Source organism: Carassius auratus, chromosome 46, assembly GCF_003368295.1.
Source record: "Carassius auratus strain Wakin chromosome 46, ASM336829v1, whole genome shotgun sequence".
NCBI lineage: Eukaryota > Metazoa > Chordata > Actinopteri > Cypriniformes > Cyprinidae > Carassius > Carassius auratus.
Window position 1 is genome coordinate 468,078 of NC_039288.1, and position 21,684 is coordinate 489,761.

Here is a 21,684-nt window from a genome sequence, read left to right on the forward strand (position 1 = left end):
AAAGTAGGGGTGAGATTAGGGGAGGGTGGGGAATGACCCCTGACAGACCTGCATAAGCTGTCCAGATCTGGGAGAGGCCATCGGCGTTCGCGTTGGCGGCCCCAGCTCGATGGCGGACTTCGAAGTGGAAGTCCTGGAGCGCTAGGAACCAGCGAGTCACCCTGGCGTTGGTGTCCTTGGCGCGGGCCATCCACTGTAGGGGCGCGTGGTCGGTTACCAGGGTGAACTTGCGGCCCAGGAGGTAGTACCGGAGCTCCAGGACTGCCCACCTGATGGCCAGGGCTTCCTTCTCCACAGCGGCGTATTTCCTCTCGGCGGGGGACAGCTTCCTGCTGATGTAGATGATCGGATGCTCCTCACCTTCCTGAATTTGGGAGAGGACCGCTCCTAGTCCTGTGTCGGAAGCATCCGTCTGCAGCAGGAAGGGGCAGCTAAAGTCCGGGGCGCGGAGTACCGGCGAGGACGTGAGTGCTGCTTTCACCTGGGAGAAGGCTTCTTCCGCCGACGGGGTCCAGCATACTTTCTCCGGCTGCCCCTTCCTGGTCAGGTCTGTCAGGGGGGCGGCTAAAGAGGAGAAGTTGGGGATAAAACAACGATAATAACCCGCCAACCCCAAGAAGGCTCGTACCTGGGTCTTTGTCTCCGGTCTTGGTGCGGCGTGGATGGCCTCAACTTTCTTGTCTTGCGGCCGGATGAGTCCTCGGCCGACTTGATAGCCCAGGTACTTGGCCTCAGAGAGGGCTAGGTGGCATTTTCGGGGGTTGGCGGTAAGTCCAGCCCGCCGGAGCTCCGAGAGCACCCTCCGCAGACGATCCAGATGTTCGTCCCACGCCTCGGAGTGGACCACGACGTCATCCAGGTAGGCGGCCGCGTAAGCTTGGTGAGGCCGCAGGAGGATGTCCATCATCCGCTGGAACGTCGCGGGGGCCCCATGTAGGCCGAAGGGAAGGGTCCGGTACTGCCAGTGGCCACTGGGGGTGGAGAAGGCGGTTTTCGGCTTGGCGGCCTCGGAGAGCGGTACCTGCCAATAGCCCTTGGTTAGGTCTAGGGTGCTGATATACCGGGCCCTTCCTAGCCGGTCCAGCAGTTCGTCCACCCGAGGCATGGGGTACCCGTCGAATTCGGAGACTTCGTTCAGGCGGCGGAAGTCGTTACAAAAGCGGAGGGTGCCATCCGGCTTTGGGACCATCATGGGGCTGGACCACGGACTCCGGGATGGTTCTATTACCCCCAACTTCAGCATCTGTTGGACCTCTTCCTCAATAGCCTGCCGACGAGCCTCCGGGACTCGGTAGGGCCGTTGCCTAACGACGACTCCTGGGGGCGTCCGGATATGGTGTTGAAGCACGTTGGTCTGCCCGGGCTGAGAGGAGAACACATCCTGGAACTGACTGACCAGGTGCTGCAGCTCCGTCTTCTGGGCAGCCGAAAGGTGGGGGTTGATATCCACAACCACGGGCTCGGTGAGGCTTAGGGCAGCTACTTGGTCCCGGGTCCCCACCCATTTCTTTAGGAGGTTGACGTGGTAGAGTTGCTCCGCCTGCCGTCGTCCCGGCTGTCTCAGGCGGTAAGTGACCGGTCCAACCCTCTCGACGACCGAGTAGGGCCCCTTCCAGGAGGCCAGAAATTTGCAGGCGGAGCTGGGGACCAGGACCATGACGCGGTCTCCCGGTTGGAACTCCCGTGGCTGGGCTGTCCGGTCATAATGACGTTGCTGCGCTTGTTGGGCCCTGGTGAGGTGTTCCCGGACTAACGGCATCACTCGGTCGATCCGTTCCCTCATTTGCCGGACATGTTCGATGACGGTACGATGCGGGGCCGGCTGCTGCTCCCACGCTTCCCGGGCCACGTCCAAGAGGCCCCGGGGTTGACGGCCAAACAGGAGCTCGAAGGGGGTGAAGCCAGTTGAGGCCTGGGGAACTTCGCGGATCCCGAAGAGCACGTAGGGGATCATGAGGTCCCAATCCCGCTTGTCCTCCGCCGCCACACGTCTGAGCATTTGCTTGAGGGTCTGGTTAAATCTCTCTACGAGGCCATCAGTCTGGGGGTGATAAACAGTGGTCCTCAACTGCTTCACCCGCAGCAGCCGGCAGAGGTCAGCCATTAGCCGGGACATAAAGGGGGTTCCCTGGTCAGTCAGGATCTCTGAGGGGAGGCCGACTCGGCTGGCCAGCAGAAACAGCTCCTGGGCGATGGACTTTGCGGTGGCCTTCCGCAGGGGGACTGCTTCTGGGTACCGGGTGGCATAGTCGACGATGACCAGGATGTGCTCATGCCCTCGGGCAGACTTCGGCAACGGCCCCACTATGTCCATTCCAATCCGCTCGAAGGGCACCTCGATGATAGGCAGCGGGATGAGCGGGCTGGGGGGAGGAGTCCGGGGCGACGTGGCCTGACAGGTCGGGCAGGCCTGGCAGAACCGCTTTACCTCGGCGTCCAGGCCCGGCCAATGGAAACGGTCGCGGATGCGTTGGGCAGTATTGGCTGCCGCGAGGTGTCCTGCCATGGGGTGGGAATGGGCCAGCTCCAGAATGGTCTCGGTCTTGGCACGAGGCACAACTAGTAACTTTTTCTCCTCCCCCCTACGCTGGGCGACACAATACAGCAGGCCATTCTCTACGACAAAATGTGGGAGAGGGTGGGGCCGGGGAGGACGTCCTCTCCATCCACGACTCGCACCTGGCTCCAACAGTGCTTGAGTCGGTCGTCCTCCCGCTGTTCCTTGGCGAAAGAGCCCCCTCCAGCGGCCTGTTGGTAGACATCATAAAACAGATTAGTAGATTGGGAGGGGGCCTCACCTTCTCTCCCACTGTCGGAGACGAGCAGGGCCGGTCGGCGGCGGGGTCCAGGCGGCCGCCTCGGTCTTCGATGGTTCCCCTTGGGGCTGGCAGGCTGAGTAGCGGCGGACAGCAGCTTTTCGAAGCCGGGCCAATCCCTTCCAAGCAGTACGGCCACCGGCAGGTCCTTCACCAGGCCTACCTCCACTGGCCAGGTGCCTTGGGGGGACGAAATGACCATCTCACGGGCCGGTACTTGACGAGTGTCTCCGTGCACACAGGTAATCGGTAGGGAGTTTTTCCGGCCGCTTCGCGGGGCGCACAGCCGCGCCTGGATGAGGGTGACCGCACTGCCTGAGTCCAACAGGGCCCGGAACCGTCTTCCATCCACCTTCACATCTGCTTCGGGGGCTCCCGCCGGCACCCGTTGGTGAAGGATGCAGCCTGCCAGCCAGGCTCGCGGAGGCGACGGTGGTTCGGCACTTGGCATGGGCTCATCTCGCGGTGGGGGAACCGTCGGCCTGCTGACGGGTCGCGCGGTGCCTTCGAGCGGGCGTCGCTCCTGGACCACCCTCCGGGGGAATGGCGGCAGCCGGTCCCCTGCCCCGCTGGGATGAACGGCATCCGCCAGCTCGATCGCCTCCACTAGTTCCCGGATGTCACGTGGGTCCCTCATGCCGACGGCCTGTCGGTGGGCGCGAGGTAGTGCGCGCAGGAGGCGATCGACCACCACTCGTTCCGCTACCTGTGTTGGTGTGGGGTTTCCTGCCAACAGCCAGTGCTGGGCGAGGCGGCTGAGTTCGGCTGCCTGGGCACGGGCTGGCACCCGGGGCTTGTATTCCCACTCGTGGAACTGCTGGGCGGCACTTACAGGGGAGAGGCCCAGCCTCGCCAGGATCTCTCGCTTCACTTCGACATAACTGTCGGCACTCGTCAGGGGGAGCGAGAAGTAAGCCCTCTGTGCTTCACCGGTGAGTAGGGGTGCCAGCGCACGTGCCCACTCGTCCTCTGGCCATCCCTCTCGGTGGGCAGTGTTTTCGAAGACCTGAAGGAAGGCTTCCACATCGTCATCGGCCGTCATCTTGGGCAACAGACGGGTGGCTTGTGCCCGAGGCTCAGGTAGCGGAACGCGCTGGGCCGCGGCCGCCCGGACGGCGGCGAGTTCATCCTCCGTCCTGCCCAGGCGAGTGGCGAGGTGTTCCGCTATTTGCTGCTGGCGGATGCTAACCTCAGCGAGGCGTTGTAAGACGTCCTCCATCGCGGGGCCGCGCGTGCCGCCTTCCGTGGTGCTGCTGACAGAAAGCAAAAAAAAATTAGGAGTTGGGGCGGTGACCTTGTCGGTGATTCCTCACTGTTCTGCCCGCATTCTCCACCACTGTCACGGGGTGAAGAACCACTCGACAAGAGGTACGTGAAATCAAAAGCCCCGGAGGGTGGGTTTATTGAAAAGTGAAGGGTGCCTGGTGAAGTGTCCTGATCTGCTTTCCGCTGGTTGGTGCACCCTGTGTGCTCTCCGTGCTCCTCTGTGCCAATCAAGGGGAAAGTGGGTGTCCTGACGTGCTCCAAAGGGTGTGGGCTGTCGGTCACTCGCTGCTTTCTGTGGGGATAGGAGAGAGGGGTTAGTCCAGCTTTGCGTTCTGTTTGAGAACCTCTTCTCAGTGCAACATGTGCTGCTTTTCAATGTGCTGGCTGATGGGGAGCAGCTGTGACCGATCAGCCGGTGACGAGGACGTGCAGGTGTTTTGGTTTGGTTTCCAGGGCGACGCTGATTCCTCTGGGAGTGCTCGTCACAATATATATATATATATATATATATATACATACACATACACTCTCCTAAAGGATTATTAGGAACACCTGTTCAATTTCTCATTAATGCAATTATCTAATCAACCAATCACATGGCAGTTGCTTCAATGCATTTAGGGGTGTGGTCTTGGTCATGACAATCTCCTGAACTCCAAACTGAATGTCAGAATGGGAAAGAAAGGTGATTTAAACAATTTTGAGCATGGACTGAAAGCTTTGACTGAAATAACCACTACTTACAACCGAGGTATGCAGCAAAGCATTTGTGAAGCCACAACACGCACAACCTTGAGGCGGATGGGCTACAACAGCAGAAGACCCCACCGGGTACCACTCATCTCCACTACAAATAGGAAAAAGAGGCTACAATTTGCACGAGCTCACCAAAATTGGACAGTTGAAGACTGGAAAAATGTTGCCTGGTCTGATGAGTCTCAATTTCTGTAGAGACATTCAGATGGTAGAGTCAGAATTTGGCATGAACAGAATGAGAACATGGATCCATCATGCCTTGTTACCACTTTGCAGGCTGGTGGTGGTGGTGTAATGGTGTGAGAGATGTTTTCTTGGCACACTTTAGGCCCCTCAGTGCCAATTGGGCATCGTTTAAATGCCACGGTCCTACCTGAGCATTTTTTCTGACCATGTCCTTCCCTTTGTGACCACCATGTACCCATCCTCTGATGGCTACTTCCAGCAGGATAATGCACCATGTCACAAAGCTTGAATCATTTCAAATTGGTTTCTTGAACGTGACCATGAGTTCACTGTACTGAAATGGCCCCCTCAGTCACCAGATCTCGGTTGTAACAAGTGGTTATTTCAGTCGGCCCATTCTCTTCTGACCTCTAGCATCAACAAGGCATTTTTGCACACAGGACTGCCGCATACTGGATGTTTTTCACACCATTCTTTGTAAACCCTAGAAATGGTTGTGTGTGAGAATCCCAGTAACTGAGCAGATTGTGAAATGCTCAGACCGGCCCGTCTGGCACCAACAACCATGCTATGCTCAAAATTGCTTAAATCACCTTTCTTTCCCATTCTGACATTCAGTTTGGAGTTCAGGAGATTGTCATGACCAAGACCACACCCCTAAATGCATTGAAGCAACTTCCATGTGATTGGTTGATTAGATAATTGCATTAATGAGAAATTGAACAGGTGTTCCTAATAATCCTTTAGGTGAGTGTATGTGTGTGTGTGTGTGTGTCTTCTGCTCAAGACTGCATTTATTTGATCAAAAATACAGTAAAAACTGTGAAATATTATTATAATGTAAAACAGCTGTTTTCTAAATGTGTTAAAGTGTAATGTATTTCTGTGATGCTCCGCTGTATTTTCAGCATAATTCCTCCAGTATTCATGTGATCTTTAGAAATCATTCTAATATGCTGATTTACTGCTCAAAAAACATTTCTGATTATTATCAATGTTGATTCACAGATGAATAGAAAGTTAAAAAGAACAGCATTTATTTGAATCAGAAATCTTTTGCATTATAAATTATTCTGATAAATTAAATGCAGGCTTGATGTATAAAAGTATTAGTTTCTTTAAAAACAGTTTGATATTCTGATATTTTAATAATAATTGTAATATTTCATTGACCTCTGATAGGTTATATACAAATAACATTTCACATTATATTTTTAAATAATGCTCAGTACCTGAGTGATGTGTGTTTTGGTCATCGAAGGTGTCTTAACTGGGGATCGTTCCTTCCCGGATCTGTTTTCCACAAGCTCTCAGATGACAGTCAGGCTTTACACGGATGTGTCAGGCAATGACAGAGGCTTTCTCGCCAACTTCAGCACAGGCTTTAACCTCGGGCAGCCAGGTATATTTTCTGTGTACTATATGAGCATAATCACATGGAGAGATGGCTTAAGAAATGACGTAAAGCTGTGGTCACTATGCAGATCCGTGTCCCAGCGGTCAGTTTCAGTGTGGCACAGGAATGTGTGTGTCCAGCTCAGGTGTGTGTGACGGAGCAGAAGACTGTGCTGATGGCTCTGATGAAGCTGACTGTGGTGAGCCAACAATCTGAACCATAACAGATCCAATCACGCTGTTCATGCTTGTGACCACAGGCTCTGCTGTCTTTCAGTGCATATAATCAAAGATAACATCACTGCATCTGAACGACTGAGACTTCAGGTCCAGAATCATCTTTACACGGTGTGTGCTCAAGACTGGAGCTCTCAGCTCTCACACTTCTTCTGCCGATACCTGGGCTACAGGTAAACACCTAACTGTTGAATACAGCAGGAAAATTAACATAAGGTGACTGCAAAGCCTGACATGTGAAATTATTATTAATTATTACACGGCTATTACTTGGTCAGTCATTACATTCTGAGGTATGTTATCCCTGGATAACAACCGGTAAAAGCTAATAACACAGGCTCATCCGGGTAACAGCAGTAGACACTGTACTTTTGCTTGAACTATATTTTTCTTGCCTTAATTATTTTGTGGTGAAATAATCTTAATTCCTTACATTTATATAGCGCTTTTCTAGGCACTCAAAGCGCTTACATTGTCAGGGGGTATCTCCTCATCCACCACCAGTGTGCAGCATCCACCTGGATGATGCGACGGCAGCCATAGTGCGCCAGAACACCCACCACACACCAGCTTACTGGTGGAGAGGAGACAGAGTGATGAAGCCAATCAGCAGATATGGGGATTGTTAGGAGGCCATGATGGTCAGAGGTCGATGGGTGAATTTGGCCAGGATGCAGAGGTCACACCTCTACTCTTTTTGAAAGACATCCTGACCACAGAGAGTCAGGACCTTGGTTTAACGTCTCATCCGAAGGACGGTGCTTGTTGACAGTATAGTGTCCCCATCACTACACTGGGGCACTAGGACCCACACAGACCACAGGGTGAGCGCCCCTGCTGGCCTCACTAGCACCTCTTCCAGCAGCAACCTCGTTTTCCCAAGAGGTCTCCCATCCAGGTACTGACCAGGCTCAGCCCTGCTTAGCTTCAGTAGGCAACCAGTCTTGGGCTCCAGGGTGATATGGCTGCCGGCTGATCACGACCCGTTGATCAGGAAATATTGTGTAATAAATAGTTTGACTGCACCATTTCCCTTAAATGTCAGCTTGGTTTGAATTTGCTGCTTGCTTGCAACTGCTGTCTTCACGGAAACTTTGCGTTCAAATATTTCAACTCAATCAATATTTGGCTGGATGTACTTTATCTCTTACATATTGAACCTTTAGACAACATAAATATTTGTATGTGTTTTTGTTAAATATCATATTTGATGCATCAGGCATTTATTATGTGTATAAATATAGTCTAAAAAAGTGAGAATATGGATTTCATACTTGGAAAAAACAGCTCAGTTATTATTATAAAAAATGCTCAAACTGAGCATAACTGTATAAGTGATATCTTTCTAACAGAACAGCAGGTGTTTACATACTATAATGCTATAAATATGATTGTTAAATTATTTCCTACATTTAATATACAAAAATCATTAAAGCTTTCACAGAAAAAGTGAAAAGTGATTTTTAGTGAAAAAGTGACGTGACATACAGCCAAGTATGGTGAACCATACTCCGAATTCATGGTTTGCTTTTAACCCATCCAAAGTGCACACACACACACACACCATGAAAACATACACAGCAGTGAACACACACCTGGAGCAGTGGGAGGCCATTTATGCTGTGGCACCCAGGAAGCAGTTGGGGGTTCGGTGCCTTGCTCAAGGCCACCTCAGTCATCTAAAAAAAAAACTCTGAATTGCAAGATTTAAACTTGCAATTGTAAGAAAATATTATATACCTTTTGAATGTTTACTCTCATTATGTATTGGAAAACATGATTTGTTCACATTTGTGTAGCTGCACAAACCAATGGTGCTTCAGCCCACCAAAAGGGGCAGGGCCAGCATTCATCAGATTATTCTCCTTCAGCGACGAAGATCATCTCTTCGCTGACTCTTCTGCAAGCTAAAAGCTGTGAAGAAACTCCAGCTCTGCTCACCGCCATGGAAGAAGCCAAAAACAGCTATGTAATTATTATTGCAGGCATCTGGCATCCAGAGCATAGAGCAAATTTTCTACGGCAAATTTCAGCAAGTGTTGCTTCAAATGTCAAGGCGACAGTGTGGTTCGTGCAGTGGACTCTTGCACGATTAAGACGGGCACAGCGAGTGCACCGCCTACCTCGGTCGCGCCCACACAGAGGGTACACTTGCTGAGGGCTTGTGCTCTTTTTCTGAGTTCCATTTTCTTGTTCCATCAAGGCAATCCCCTTCCGCTAGGCCCTCCCATCTTTTTCCTCCCTCTAATGCCAGTGTTAAGGCCGTGGAGGATCTGGGCCTCGAGTGGTCAGCTCCAGATGAGCCCGCCAATGGCCTATTGGGCGATTGGTTCCTGCCAGAGACCCGCCAGAAGTCTTCCCGCCAGCGCCTAGCCCCGATCTTGCCAGCCATCCATGACATGCTTACCAAGACATGGCGAGCCTCCTATTGCAGCAGCTCTCCCCACCGTTGACAGCACTGACAACTGACAAAAGTCCCCCCCTGGAGGCAGCAATCACATCACCACTGCCCTTGGCTTAATGGGCCACCTTGGCCATGGTCAACAGGGCTTACACAGCAGGCATACTGGCCGCCTTTGCATTGCACACAATGGCGATCCTTCAAGTGTTTCAAGCCAAACTTCTCAGTTGTATGGATGAGTCTGGCCAAGAGCACCAGGATGCCTTTAAGTAGATGCGCACAGCAACAGATCTCGCTCTGCATTCTACAAAGGCCACAGCACAAGCTATTGGCAAGACCATGCCTCGCTGACAGAGATCAGGGATGCTGAGAAAATGGCCTTCCTCGACTCGCCAGTTTAGCGGGGCTATTCAGCTGCACTGTAAGGGAAACCGGTCAATTTAGCTCAAAGGGAATCATTTAAGATTTTAAAGGGAATTTGAACAGAATCACTGTTTCACGGCTGATCACTGAGTCAACCAATTATCAATTAGCACAGTAACAAGATTGGAAGTTTAAGACATTAACTTGTAAGCACAAAACAAAAAATACTTAAAAACAATAAAGATAAATCTAAGACATATAAACAAATCTAACACATAAGCACACACACTCACACATTCACATTCACAAGTTATCAGGAGAAAATGCCTCATAATGCTTATACGCATTAAATGACTCCAGAGGGTTAAACTGTTCTTTTGGCCACACCTCAAATGTTATCTTGACTTATTATTTGATATTTGACTTGAATTAGATATTGTCTTTGCTCGGGGGACCATAAATCATATGTTATCTAATCAAGCACATGGTCCAAATTTTCCCACTCTTGCAGGGTATTATTTTGTACATTATTCTTATAACAAGAATATGATACATTTGACAAATAACTGATGGTCAGAGATGTTTCAAGCAACCAGACTGGAACACATACATACTAAACATGAATATGTGGGTTACACATAAATGATATGGAGTTAATCAATGGACTGATATTCATTTATAAGTCTTTTTGAGTTCATTTTGGTGCATCTATATCTATAAAAGACAGTTCCTGTGCCATTCTCTGACATAAGGATGTTCTGTGGAGACCAGAGGTTAAAAGGTCCCCTTAGGAATTTCAGTCTGGTTCTCCTAGGTGGGGGGAAGTCAATCCAATGATCTTGTTTACTCTCATGGGTGATCAGGCTGTGCATCTCTTTGACCATCTCTTTTCCGAATTAAAATTGTCAATAATTGTTCTAATGGTATTAATTTTGAAAGCTGTTCTGTGAAAGAGTTGGTTGGTAGTTGACTTGCTTCTGACTTGTGGCACTAGGAATTGATTTACAACATCCTGTTGCCTTTCTGAGGAATTCGGCTCCTCATGTTTCAATGCTCCTGATCGAATCTTTAATTTGTCTGGTTCGGGTCTGATACGCTAGATGGGTAGAAGAGCCCCGCTGCTCAGCCTGCAAAGACAGCGCAGCACCAGTATCAGTGGAAGATGGAGCCTGGGCTGAAACCGCAATCCAGGCCGGCAAAACGCTTCCCCTTCCTGAAGCATCAAGGTCCCCGCCCACGAGTTCTGCTGGATCCTGAGCTGCCGAAGCTGTCCTGAGGCACAAGAGAGGAAAAGGAGGGGCCCCATTCTCGCCTCAGCCGGAATGCCCTCCAAAACAGCTTGACTTTACTCATCACATCTTCGAACACCTCTGAGAGACTTTTCGGCGGGTCATGTCCTGCAGGTGCAGTGAATATTTTACTGCTGTGATAGTGGACCCACATACTTTAAATAGCAAAATTCCTCATTCTTTCTCAATCACTTATAAGAACGTAGATTTCCCATTTTTTCAAGGCGAGCTCACGTTCGAGAAAATAAAACCTCTCGCCTTCCATTATATGGCCTGGGCAGACATTTTGGGAATCTTGAGATGGGTTTTGGAAACAATTCGATGAGGCTACTTGCTGCAGTTCGCTTGCAGACCACCTCGCTTAAGAGGCGTTGTTCAATCTTCTGTCCCGTACAACGAAGCTATTGTTCTATGACAGGGGGTGCAAGCACTGACTGTTCCAGAGGTCTTCTTAGTAGCTCCGCTCTGGAGGAACCAGGCTTGGTTTCAAGAGATGATGCAGCTGGTGACAATGGCCCGTGGCCCATCCCTTTGAGGAGGGACCTTCTCTCACAGGCAAAAGGCATGATTTGGCATCCCTGCCCACAGCTGTGGGGCCTGTGTCCTGTTTAAATGACTCCCTTCCCATAGCACTGACCCCAATCATAATGAAGTGCTTTGAGAGGTTAGTCATGCACAACAACAAAACCAGCCCCCCCAATACACTTTACATATCGTCCAAACTGATCTACAGATGATGCAATTCCCTCCACCCTCCACCTGGCTCTTACCCAGCTAGAAAATAAAGACTCCTATGTCAGAATGCTGTTCATTGACTTCAGGTCAGCATTCAACACAATATTCCCTCAACAGCTCTTTAAGAAACTAAACTTGCTGGGCCTTAACAATTACCTCTGTAATTGCTCCTGGACTTTCTAAATAGGAGACCTCTGTCAGTCCGTGTCAGCCACAACACCTCGAGCACTACCACACTGAGCACAGCTGCTCTTCACGCTGCTGACCCATGACTGCACTGCCAAGTTCAGCTCCAACCACATCATCAAGTTTGCAGATGACACAACTGTGGTAGGTCTCATCAGCAACAGTGATGAAACGCACTACAGAGAGGAAGTGGCACAGCTGGTTGAATAGTGTGGCACTAACAACCTGTCCCTCAATGTGGAGAAGACAAAGGTGGTTGTGATGCACTTCAGGAGAAACTCCGTTGACTGCATCCCACTGGTCATCAACAGCTGGACTGTGGAGAGAGTCAGCAGCACTAAATTCCTGGGCCATCCTGACCACTTCCTACAGAGGAACCGTAGAGAGTGTGCTGACCAGCTGCATCACTGTCTGGTACGGGAACTGTAGCGCAGCAGAACGCAAGACTCTCCAGCAGACATTGAATACAGCTGCAAAGATAATCGGTGCCCCTCTCCCCTCCATCCTGGATATTTTCTTCACACGATGCTCCAGCAAAGCTAACAGTATCATGAAGGACTCCACCCATCCCTTCCACAGTCTCTTCCAGCTCCTACCATCTGGAACACAGTACCGGAGCATCAGAGCCCACTCCGCCAGACTGCTCAACAGAAGAGCCCTGAAATCAAACCATCCCACCCTCCTCTGAATCCCACACAAACCCCCTTCCTCCTGAAAAAAATATTTTATTTTGTCCTTGCCAGTCACTGTGGGTTTACGACTATACTACCCTGTTTCAGATTCGTTCGCATGTTGCTGACTTGTCGATAAGCAGTGCAAACAAGTGGGCCTTTTCCTATCACACGCTGCCATCGTATTTACAGCGTCCTTTGGATGGATGTACGTGCTGCAGGAAAAAGCGGCGCCGACGACGAGGGAGACGTGCAGGTGCTCACGTGAAGCAGAGATTCTTGCGTAGGTCTTGTTCTGTTGTGCAGTTTGCAACAGTTGACGGCATTATGGATTGTGCTGCGGATCTTCGGGGTTGGCGGTGTTCTCATTTGTTGCCAGTGTATCCGGATGGAGGTTCGTCAGTGCTGCGGTTTTATCAGGATGCAAAGCTTTCATCACATGTCAGAGGTGCAGATTTGAGTAACTTGATCGGTCTTAAGAAGGTAAAGTCGGGCCTTACTACAGCGGCCCCCATAGTTGGACAGACTTTACAGATGTCGCTTGTAAATGCGCGCTCGATTTCAAACAAGACATTCATCTTAAATGATTTTATATTGCATAATGTCTTGGACTTCCTATTTATTACAGAGACATGGATAAATCGGGATGAGTGTAGTCCTTGTGAGGAAATTTGTCCACCTGACTTTATGTTAATTAATACCCCGAGACTGATGGGTCGTGGGGGGGGGTTTAGCTACTGTTTGTAAGCGGCAGTATAAATGTCATCGATTATCGACTGCTTGTTACTCAAGCTTTGAGGTTCAGTTATTAAGACTTGAGTTTTATAAGTCTGTTTTGGGAGTTGTTGTTTATCGACCTCCAAAGTATAGTCAAGTTTTTATTCAGGAATTTTCTGAGTTCTTATCCACTATTTTATTATTGTCTGATCATATTTTACTTGTTGGGGATTTTAACATTCATATTTGCTGCCCTGGGAAGCCTTTGGAGAAGGAGTTTTCTGATCTGATGGACTCATTTAATTTTATACAACATGTATTCGGTCCCACACATGAAAAGGGACATACCTTGGACCTTGTTTTTTCTTTAGGTCTGTCTATCTGTGATGTTGTTGTTAATGATGCCTGTATCTCAGATCATTTGCCTGTTACTTTTAATGTAAATGTGCAAATTGAGAAGGTGGAGCATCAGTCTTCTTATATATGCTCCCGTACAATCACTCAGTCTACACCTCAGGCGTTTGGTGATATTTTTATTACTCTTTCTGATGTATCATGGCCTGAGTCTGTAGCTATTACGGCAGATCCAGATGAGTTACTTATGGCTTTTAATACTGTGTGTTCTGGAGTTTTAGACTCTATTGCTCCTTATAAGAGCAAGCATAGTAAGTTTAATCATCAGCCGTGGTTAAATGACCAAACTCGGGATCTTAGACAGCAGTGTAGGCGAGCAGAACGGGCTTGGAAAAAGGATAAAATTATGATCTCGCAACAGATTTTACGTGATTTACGTATGCGATATCAGAAGGCTGTAAAGGATGCTAAAACAGCCTTTTTTTCTAAAATTATATCACAGCATTCAAAATCACCTAAAATTTTGTTTCAATCTATTAATAGATTTTTAAACTCAAATACTGTCTCATTACCACCATCCACTGAGTGTTGTGAGAAGTTTTTAAATGTCTTTTTAGACAAAGTTAATACAATTAGATCTGGTTTTCATGATTGGAATGGCTTGACAGGAGACATTTTAAAAAACGTCAGCACGTTTGATAGATTTGATTTGGTTTCAGTTAAGGATATTAGTCTTATTATTGGTAAGTTGAAATGCCCTGCTGCTAGTTGGGATGTTTTGCCTTTTGATTTGTTGGCTGCGACATTCGATTATACTGGGCCTTGTATTACTGCTATTGTTAATTGCAGTCTTTATACAGGCACTTTTCCTTTAAGTTTTAAGCAGGCGGTTATTCAGCCCCTTCTTAAAAAGACTACTCTTGACCCGTTGGACTTTAATAATTATCGGCCAATTTCAAAGCTGCCTTATATCTCAAAAATTTTGGAAAAGGTAGTTTTATCTCAGTTAAGCTCTTTTTTGGCTAAAAACGAGGTGTTAGATGTCTTTCAGTCTGGTTTTCGGGCAGGACACAGTACTGAATCAGCTTTATTGCGAGTCTCAAATGATTTATTACTTATTGCAGACTCGGGAAATATTGGGGCTTTAATTATGTTGGATCTTAGTGCAGCTTTTGATCTAATTGATCACGATATCCTTATTAGTCGATTGGAACACGTTGTAGGGTTGAGAGGGACGGTTTTAAAATGGTTTTCCTCATATTTAAGGGGACGTTCAATTTCTGTGAGGGTTGGGGATTTTTCCTCCAGGTCAGTTTCTCTGGATTGTGGAGTACCTCAGGGTTCAATTCTGGGACCTCTTCTCTTTTCTCTGTTTTTGCTTCCTCTAGGCCAAATTTTTAAGAAATATGGTATATATTATCACCTATATGCCGATGACATTCAGATTTATTTACCGATTGGAGCTGGAGGATCAAGCCCTAATTTATCCCTGGTTGCTTGTTTAAAGGAGGTGACCAGTTGGTTACAACAAAACTGCTTGCAGTTAAATGCTAGCAAGTCTGAAGTCATGGTGTTTGGGATGAAAAAGGATGACAGTGGTTTAGCCGATTTTCTAGGTATATGGGAAACATACGTTCAGCCTAAAATAAGAAATTTAGGTGTAATTTTTGACTCTGCTCTTATGTTTGACCATCAGGTTAAAAATGTGGTAAAAAATTGTTTTTATCAGTTAAGGACTATTGCGAAAATGAAATCTTTTTTGTCTGTTCCTGATCTGGAAACAGTGATTCACGCATTCATCTCTACACGTTTGGATTACTGTAATGCTCTATATGTAGGAATCAGTCAATCTCTCATTTCAAGATTGCAGCTGGTTCAAAACGCTGCAGCGAGGTTCCTGATTGGTATTAAGAAAAGGGAGCATATTACACCTGTTCTGGAAAGGCTTCATTGGCTCCCTGTGAAATATCGTATACAGTATAAGGTTCTGTTATATGTTTTTAAAGCTGTTCATGAGTTGGCTCCGGAATATATTAAGGATTTGGTGCTTATGAATTCTGGTAGATCTCAAAGGTCCTTTAATTGTTTACTGCTCGTTGTTCCAAGAACTCGTCTTAAAACTAAAGGGGATAGAGCTTTCTCAGTCGTTGGACCTAGGCTGTGGAATGCTCTTCCTCCTGATATAAGATCTTCACCGTCAGTTGATGTTTTTAAAACTCGTGTGAAAACGTATTTGTATTCTGTTTCTTTTAATTCTTGACTTTGTCATTCTATATTTTGTTTTTTTGTTTTTTGTGGTTTCCTTGCTTTTAGATGTACAGTCCTTTGGTCTACCTTGTAGTTGAAGGGGCTATATAAATAAATGAGACTTGAGACTTGAGACTTGAAACATGGCCCACCTCACCTCCCCACCCCCACACCTTTCCACATCACAGAAAAAACTGTCTTAAACATCCAATCCAATTTTTTACAAATAAATTCTCCTCTATGCGCACTAGACACTTTTTGTCACGAAGGTGCGGGGATGAACTCAGGCGCAGACAGAATGCTCTACACACAAGGTTTATTAATGACAAAAGGGGAAAACAAAACCCACGAGGGGGAAAACAACAACTAGGGAATAGACAAATAACTTAACAAGACTTGGACTAGACTAGAAACAAACAAAAAAGACTCTTCACTCTGGTACTCACACAACAGAAATACAATCCACAGGTCTCCAGTTGACTGAATCCTCCCCGCCCTCGGACTGTGCCATGTTGGGAATTATCCAAGATCCCAGGGGCCCTAGAAAGGCCCCCATTTGAGCCACTCAGTTTGGCTGACTTGCGGCCCTTATCACTTAATATGGTCCTTCTCCTTGCTTTGGCGTCGGTTTAGCGTGTTGGTGACTTAGAAACACTGTCGGTCCGCGCCTCATGTCTTGAGTTTGGGCTCAATGACTGCAATGTCATTTTGAAACCGAGACATGGTTATGTTCCTAAAATCCTTTCTACTCCCTTTACAGCGCAAGTAATATCCTTATTGGCACTCCCCGCTGCAGACGGCGACCAGGGTCCAAATGCTCTCTGCCCTGTTAGGGCTCTGAGAGCATAAGTGTAACGTTCTAAATGCTTTAGGCAGTCTGTTTGTTTGCTTTGGAGGCTGCCAGTTACAAAGCAAAGACTGTCTCGCTGGATTGTTCATGCAATAGCTCTGGCTTATGCACCAGAAGGACTGGAATGCCCTATTGGTGTTGAGAGCACACTCCCTTGGGGAATGGCCTCCTCATGGGTGTGGACCAGTGGCATATCTATCAGTGAGATCTGTGTGGCCACCAGCTGGTTGTTGCCGTCCACTTTTGCCAGATTCTATAACTTAGACATCCCTGCCACGCAGGCACAGATTCTATCTGTTTAAACCTCCCATGTGGGTAGTGGTTTCTCATGCCCTCAGCTAAGCTTGAAGCGAGATAATGCCTAGGTCTTTTAGGGCCCTTATTAGTGTTCTAACACTGGGCTCGCAGAACAGCCTGTAATTGTTGCTCGTAGTGCAGCGTGATTGGATTTGTTTCAATACATAATGATAGTGAACATTCGAAATGGACACTTCGATTATTTAACTTAACCTTGGTTCCCTGAGATAAGGGAACAGGCGTTATGTCACTTGCTGCACTACAAGCTGCATGAATCGATGATCGTCACTTCAGAGGAATGATCTGATGAATGGTGCTATGGACCGACTTATATGGCGGCCGCCCTTGCCCCTTTTGGCAGGCTGAAGCGCCATTGGTATGTGCAGCTACGCAAACTTTAACAAATCAGGCTTCAGCAGAAAGGGAAAAAAAAAAGTTTTCCCATACATAACCCTTGAAAATCATCGATTCATGCAGTTTGTAGTGCGGCAAGTGACATAACTAGGGCTGGGACAACACGTCGAGGTCATTGATGACGTTGACGCAAGAAATACGTCGACGCAAAATATGCGCATCGATTCGTCGACCTGTTTTTATTTCTCTAAAAAACGTTTGCAAAACGTTTACCTTATGTGCGCTGAATATATGCGATGGCCGGATCAACATTCTGTCCAACATTATATAACCAATCCAGGTCAATCCAGGTTTTTCTGCATTGATCTTTTTTTTGGCAACTGTCAAAGCCTTATTTGATCGGTGAGTGGTGTAGAATGACAGGGTGCGTACGAGAGAAAGCCCCGGCTGCGCGCGCACTCACAGTCTTCAAACTACACTAGCGCTGTCTTGCTCTCTCTCTCTCTCTCTCTGTCTCTCTCTCTCTCTCCCTCGTGCACATTAACCAAAATCATTAGACACGATAGAAAAAGGGCGGAACGCCAAAGTTTCACGTGGAGCATTCAGAGAATTTTTTTTTTCTTTCCATGACAGGCTGCTGGCTCCCACTGTTAATTTTTTTTTTGTTTTGTTTTTGGAAAAGCACTCTCTGTTTTAGCTTAAAGCCCTCAAGTTTACATTGGTTACTGTATTCTTTCAATTGCTCTAAACAAGTATTTTGGGTGACCTTTTTTATTGAATGCTAGACATCAAGTTGTTGTTATTTTCATCTGAAAGAAGAAAAATTTTTCAGTAAGCTAGGCCCTATGTGTTCAGTAAGCTTGTTTCAGTAAGCTATGTGTTTTCAAGGCTTCAAGGTTTTATTGCAAAGTAATGCATTCTTAGTCAGTCTTTTATATTGTAATTTTAAGAGCAATAAACATATATTGCAATGTTAAGGAATTCATGTTTTTTTCATTCAGATATCTAAATCAACATGTATAAATTGTTAGTAGTCAATTAATGGGGAGATAATCGAAATTGAATCGGTCTGAAAAAAATTCATCGTTAGATTAATCGATGCATCGAAAAAATAATCGCTAGATTAATCGTTTAAAAAATAATCGTTTATCCCAGCCCTAGACATAATGCTTGTTCCCTTCTCTCAGGGAACAGAGGTTACATTAAGTAACCAAAGCATTATCCTTTGCTACTCAGAATTTTGAGTTTACATATGTCTCAAACTTCTGAGAAAAGTTGTCAGAATTGTGAGTTATGAACTTGCAATTATGAGAAAAAAAAGTTGCAATTGCCTTTTTAATTTTTTTATTCAGTGGCAGAAACGGACTTGTAGTAGATTCTGAACATTTATTTTGATCTTTTTAATTTAGAGACTTTTGTATGAAATATGATACAGTAGCTTTATAGGATTAAACTTAAATGCAATACAAAATTGATTTCTATAGCACATTTAAAACAACTGCCACTGACCAAAGTGCTTTCCAGCATCATTACATAGTCACATAAACAAAAAATTAAAATAAATCCTGATCACCCTCTATTTAAATTGATAAAATCTATACTAAAAAGATGCGATCTCAATCTAGACTTCAAAGCATCAACAGAATATTATTGTCTGCAGGTCAGGAGATGCTTGGTTCCCCAGCGCTGTGGATGCAGATGCTCCTTTTACAACTGTGAGTGTGAATTCCAATGGCTCACTGGATCTGAAACCCAGGTAATCACTGAAATAACCATTACATTTTATTTCTTATTAGCCTATAAAATCTCATAATTGATTCTGTTGTGTCTTTTCAAAGTGACACGTGCCTCAGCGAGAAGATTGTGTCCCTGCACTGTAACAATCAGCGTAAGTTTGAAAGCTGCAGCTCGACTTCACAAACTCCCCATTAAATCAGGAGAAACCCAACCTGTCTTGTCGTTTACACTGTTTCAGCATGTGGCGCCCGTAAAGTGCCCTTAAAAAGAGAGACTGAGGTGGAGACAGGAGGAAAGCAAGAGGGCAGAATCGTGGGCGGGCAGGATGCTCAGAAAGGGGCGTGGCCATGGATTGTATCTCTGCGCTGGTTGGGCGGTTACGTGTGTGGAGCCACATTGATTGACAGGGAATGGCTGATTACAGCCGCACAATGTGTTCATGGGTAAGCACTGAGTTTTATGTAGTCAGTGTAAAAAGAGGAGCATGCAGTGAGTCTAAGAAACTAAAGAAAGTTTGATCCTGTAGAAAGAACGTGCACCTGTCAAACTGGGCTGCGGAATTGGGTGTTCACTCTCAGATGGGCCCTGATGACTCAAACATACAGGTCCACGCAATAGATCAGGTGATCATGCATAAACACTATAATGGGAGAACCAAGGAGTCGGACTTTGCTCTGATGCATTTACAGACGCCTGCCAACTTTACAGGTATGCATGCAAAACTTCTTTTGTTTATACAAATCTTGCATTTTACGATGGTGCATGTTCAAGGTGCATTTATGTAATTTGTCTGTTTTTTCCCAATACAATACAACAATGGTCTTGTGTGGATGCAGCATCGCACAGAATGTTTCTGCAACCTCCCACTTGCTCATGAAGCCCACACGGAAGTGACTTAAACTGCAATTCATCGACTGGCCGCTAAAGGCTGGCTGCAAAAGGGTGTCAATCCCTTAGACTCCCCATGTTAAAATGGCCAACTTTTTTTTTTTTTACAGCCTGGTTAAATTTTTTTTTAAAGATTTTGGTCTATATAGCTAATTTTGCCCTTCAGGACAACTTTGAGGGGGTGAATTTTTTTTATAACTTATCCGTTTAAATTTTATTAAGCTGTAAAATTCTGCATAATTAAGGGCGCAGCCACTTGAGTGACAGGTGGATCAACGCTGTCGAGCTAAGTGGGTGTGGTTTCAGCAACCAGCTCCTGCCTGGTTGCACATTTTCGATTATCCGGGAGTGATGCTCGGTGACGCACTGCCAAGATGGCGATGGCTGCCTCCGCCCACTTTTGGCTTCAAAAATGCTCTTCGGAAACCAAATGGTGACATCACGGACACTACGTCCATGTTTTTATATAGTCTATGGTTTCCAGCCATTGCCATTGTGGTCATACCTTACTCTACTGTTCAAAATATTTATTATTTTTTAAAATAATTGAATACTTTTAATCAGCAAGGACACATTAAATTGATCAAAATCATTGATAATGTTACAAAATATTTTTATTTCAAATTAAAGCTGTTCTTTTGAACTTTCTATTCATCTGTGAATCCTGAAAAATAAAATGCATCACAGTTTCCACGTAAATGTCATGCAGCAGACTGTGTTCAACATTGATAATAATCAGAAATGTTTCTTGAGCAGTAAATCATCATATTATTCTGATTTCTGAAGATCATGTGACACTGAAGACTGGAGGAATGATGCCGAAAATACAGCGGAGCATCACAGAAATAAATTACACTTTAACAGATATTCAGATATTCACGTGAAGTAAAACTGCTGTTTTTAAAATGTAATGCTGCTGTTTCATATGAAAGTATTTAGCGTATTTAGTATATTAGATTATTAGTATATTATTAGAAATGATCTGCATAAAGAAATTCAAACCAATTTTTGCCTTTATATTCTTTCGATTCTGAGTGAAATATGACCTGAACATTTCTTTGAGGGATCGATCTTTATGATTTTTAAGTGCACTGATTGGTGTATATGTTCTTGTCTGATTCGTAAGGAATGATCTGGCAATCAGTAAAAAGATATTTTTCTTCCAGATTACATTCAGCCCATCTGCCTCCCAGATCCCGGCGCTCCGGTTGAAGAAGGAAGGAAGTGTTTTATTGCTGGCTGGGGATTGCTGGGCGAACATGGTCAGATATAGACCTCTGTACATTAACTTTAAAGTTTTTCTGAAACAAACTGAGGTTTATAAGAGGTGTGTTGTTGATCTCCAGGTCCCGTAGCTGATGTGTTACAGGAAGCTGTTGTGCCGATTTTAAACAACAAACAGTGTCAGGAATGGCTGCCGGGGTACAGCTTCAGCGAGCGGCTGCTTTGTGCTGGCTACGCTGACGGAGGAGTGGACACCTGTCAGGTGTGTTCTCTACACTATATATATATATACATATGCCAATAAAATTTTTTTTTTTTTTTTATTGATAAAATCTCAACATGTCAGATTTGAGAAATGTATGGTATTAGTCTGTAATCTGCTGAACAAATTTCTGAAATGTAATTGATCAAAAATACATAAAAAACAGTAAAAGTGTGAAATATTGTTACAGTTTAAAGGTCCCGTTTTTCGCGCTTTTTTGAAGCTTTGATTGTGTTTACAGTGTGCAATATAACACGTGTTCCTGTTTCGCGTGTAAAAAAACACAGTATTTTTCACATAATTCACCTATCTGTATACCACTGTTTTCACTGTCATAAAAACGGGCTGATGACTTCCTTGTTCTATAAAGTCCCTCCTTCAGAAATACGTAACGGGTTCTGATTGGGCCAGCGGTTCCTGTGTTGTGATTCGACAGCAGCTGATAGCATCCTG

General features: G+C 46.0%; 1 protein-coding gene across 2 annotated transcripts in view; it reads left to right on the top strand.

Annotated features, from left to right (window-relative positions):
* The window catches only part of LOC113063807 (enteropeptidase-like), a 38,641-nt gene that overhangs the window by 14,927 nt on the left and 2,030 nt on the right, over positions 1-21,684 (top strand). Inside the window, exons 16-24 of one of the 2 annotated variants that reach the window (XM_026234139.1) lie at positions 6,286-6,426; positions 6,509-6,619; positions 6,697-6,829; positions 18,781-18,876; positions 18,959-19,008; positions 19,096-19,300; positions 19,384-19,565; positions 20,912-21,007; positions 21,092-21,231. In XM_026234139.1, the coding sequence (XP_026089924.1) occupies positions 6,286-6,426; positions 6,509-6,619; positions 6,697-6,829; positions 18,781-18,876; positions 18,959-19,008; positions 19,096-19,300; positions 19,384-19,565; positions 20,912-21,007; positions 21,092-21,231 (1,154 nt within the window). Of the gene's footprint in view, positions 1-6,285; positions 6,427-6,508; positions 6,620-6,696; positions 6,830-18,780; positions 18,877-18,958; positions 19,009-19,095; positions 19,301-19,383; positions 19,566-19,693; positions 19,782-20,911; positions 21,008-21,091; positions 21,232-21,684 lie in introns of those variants that run through there. The other variant, XM_026234140.1, reaches the window with a different exon arrangement.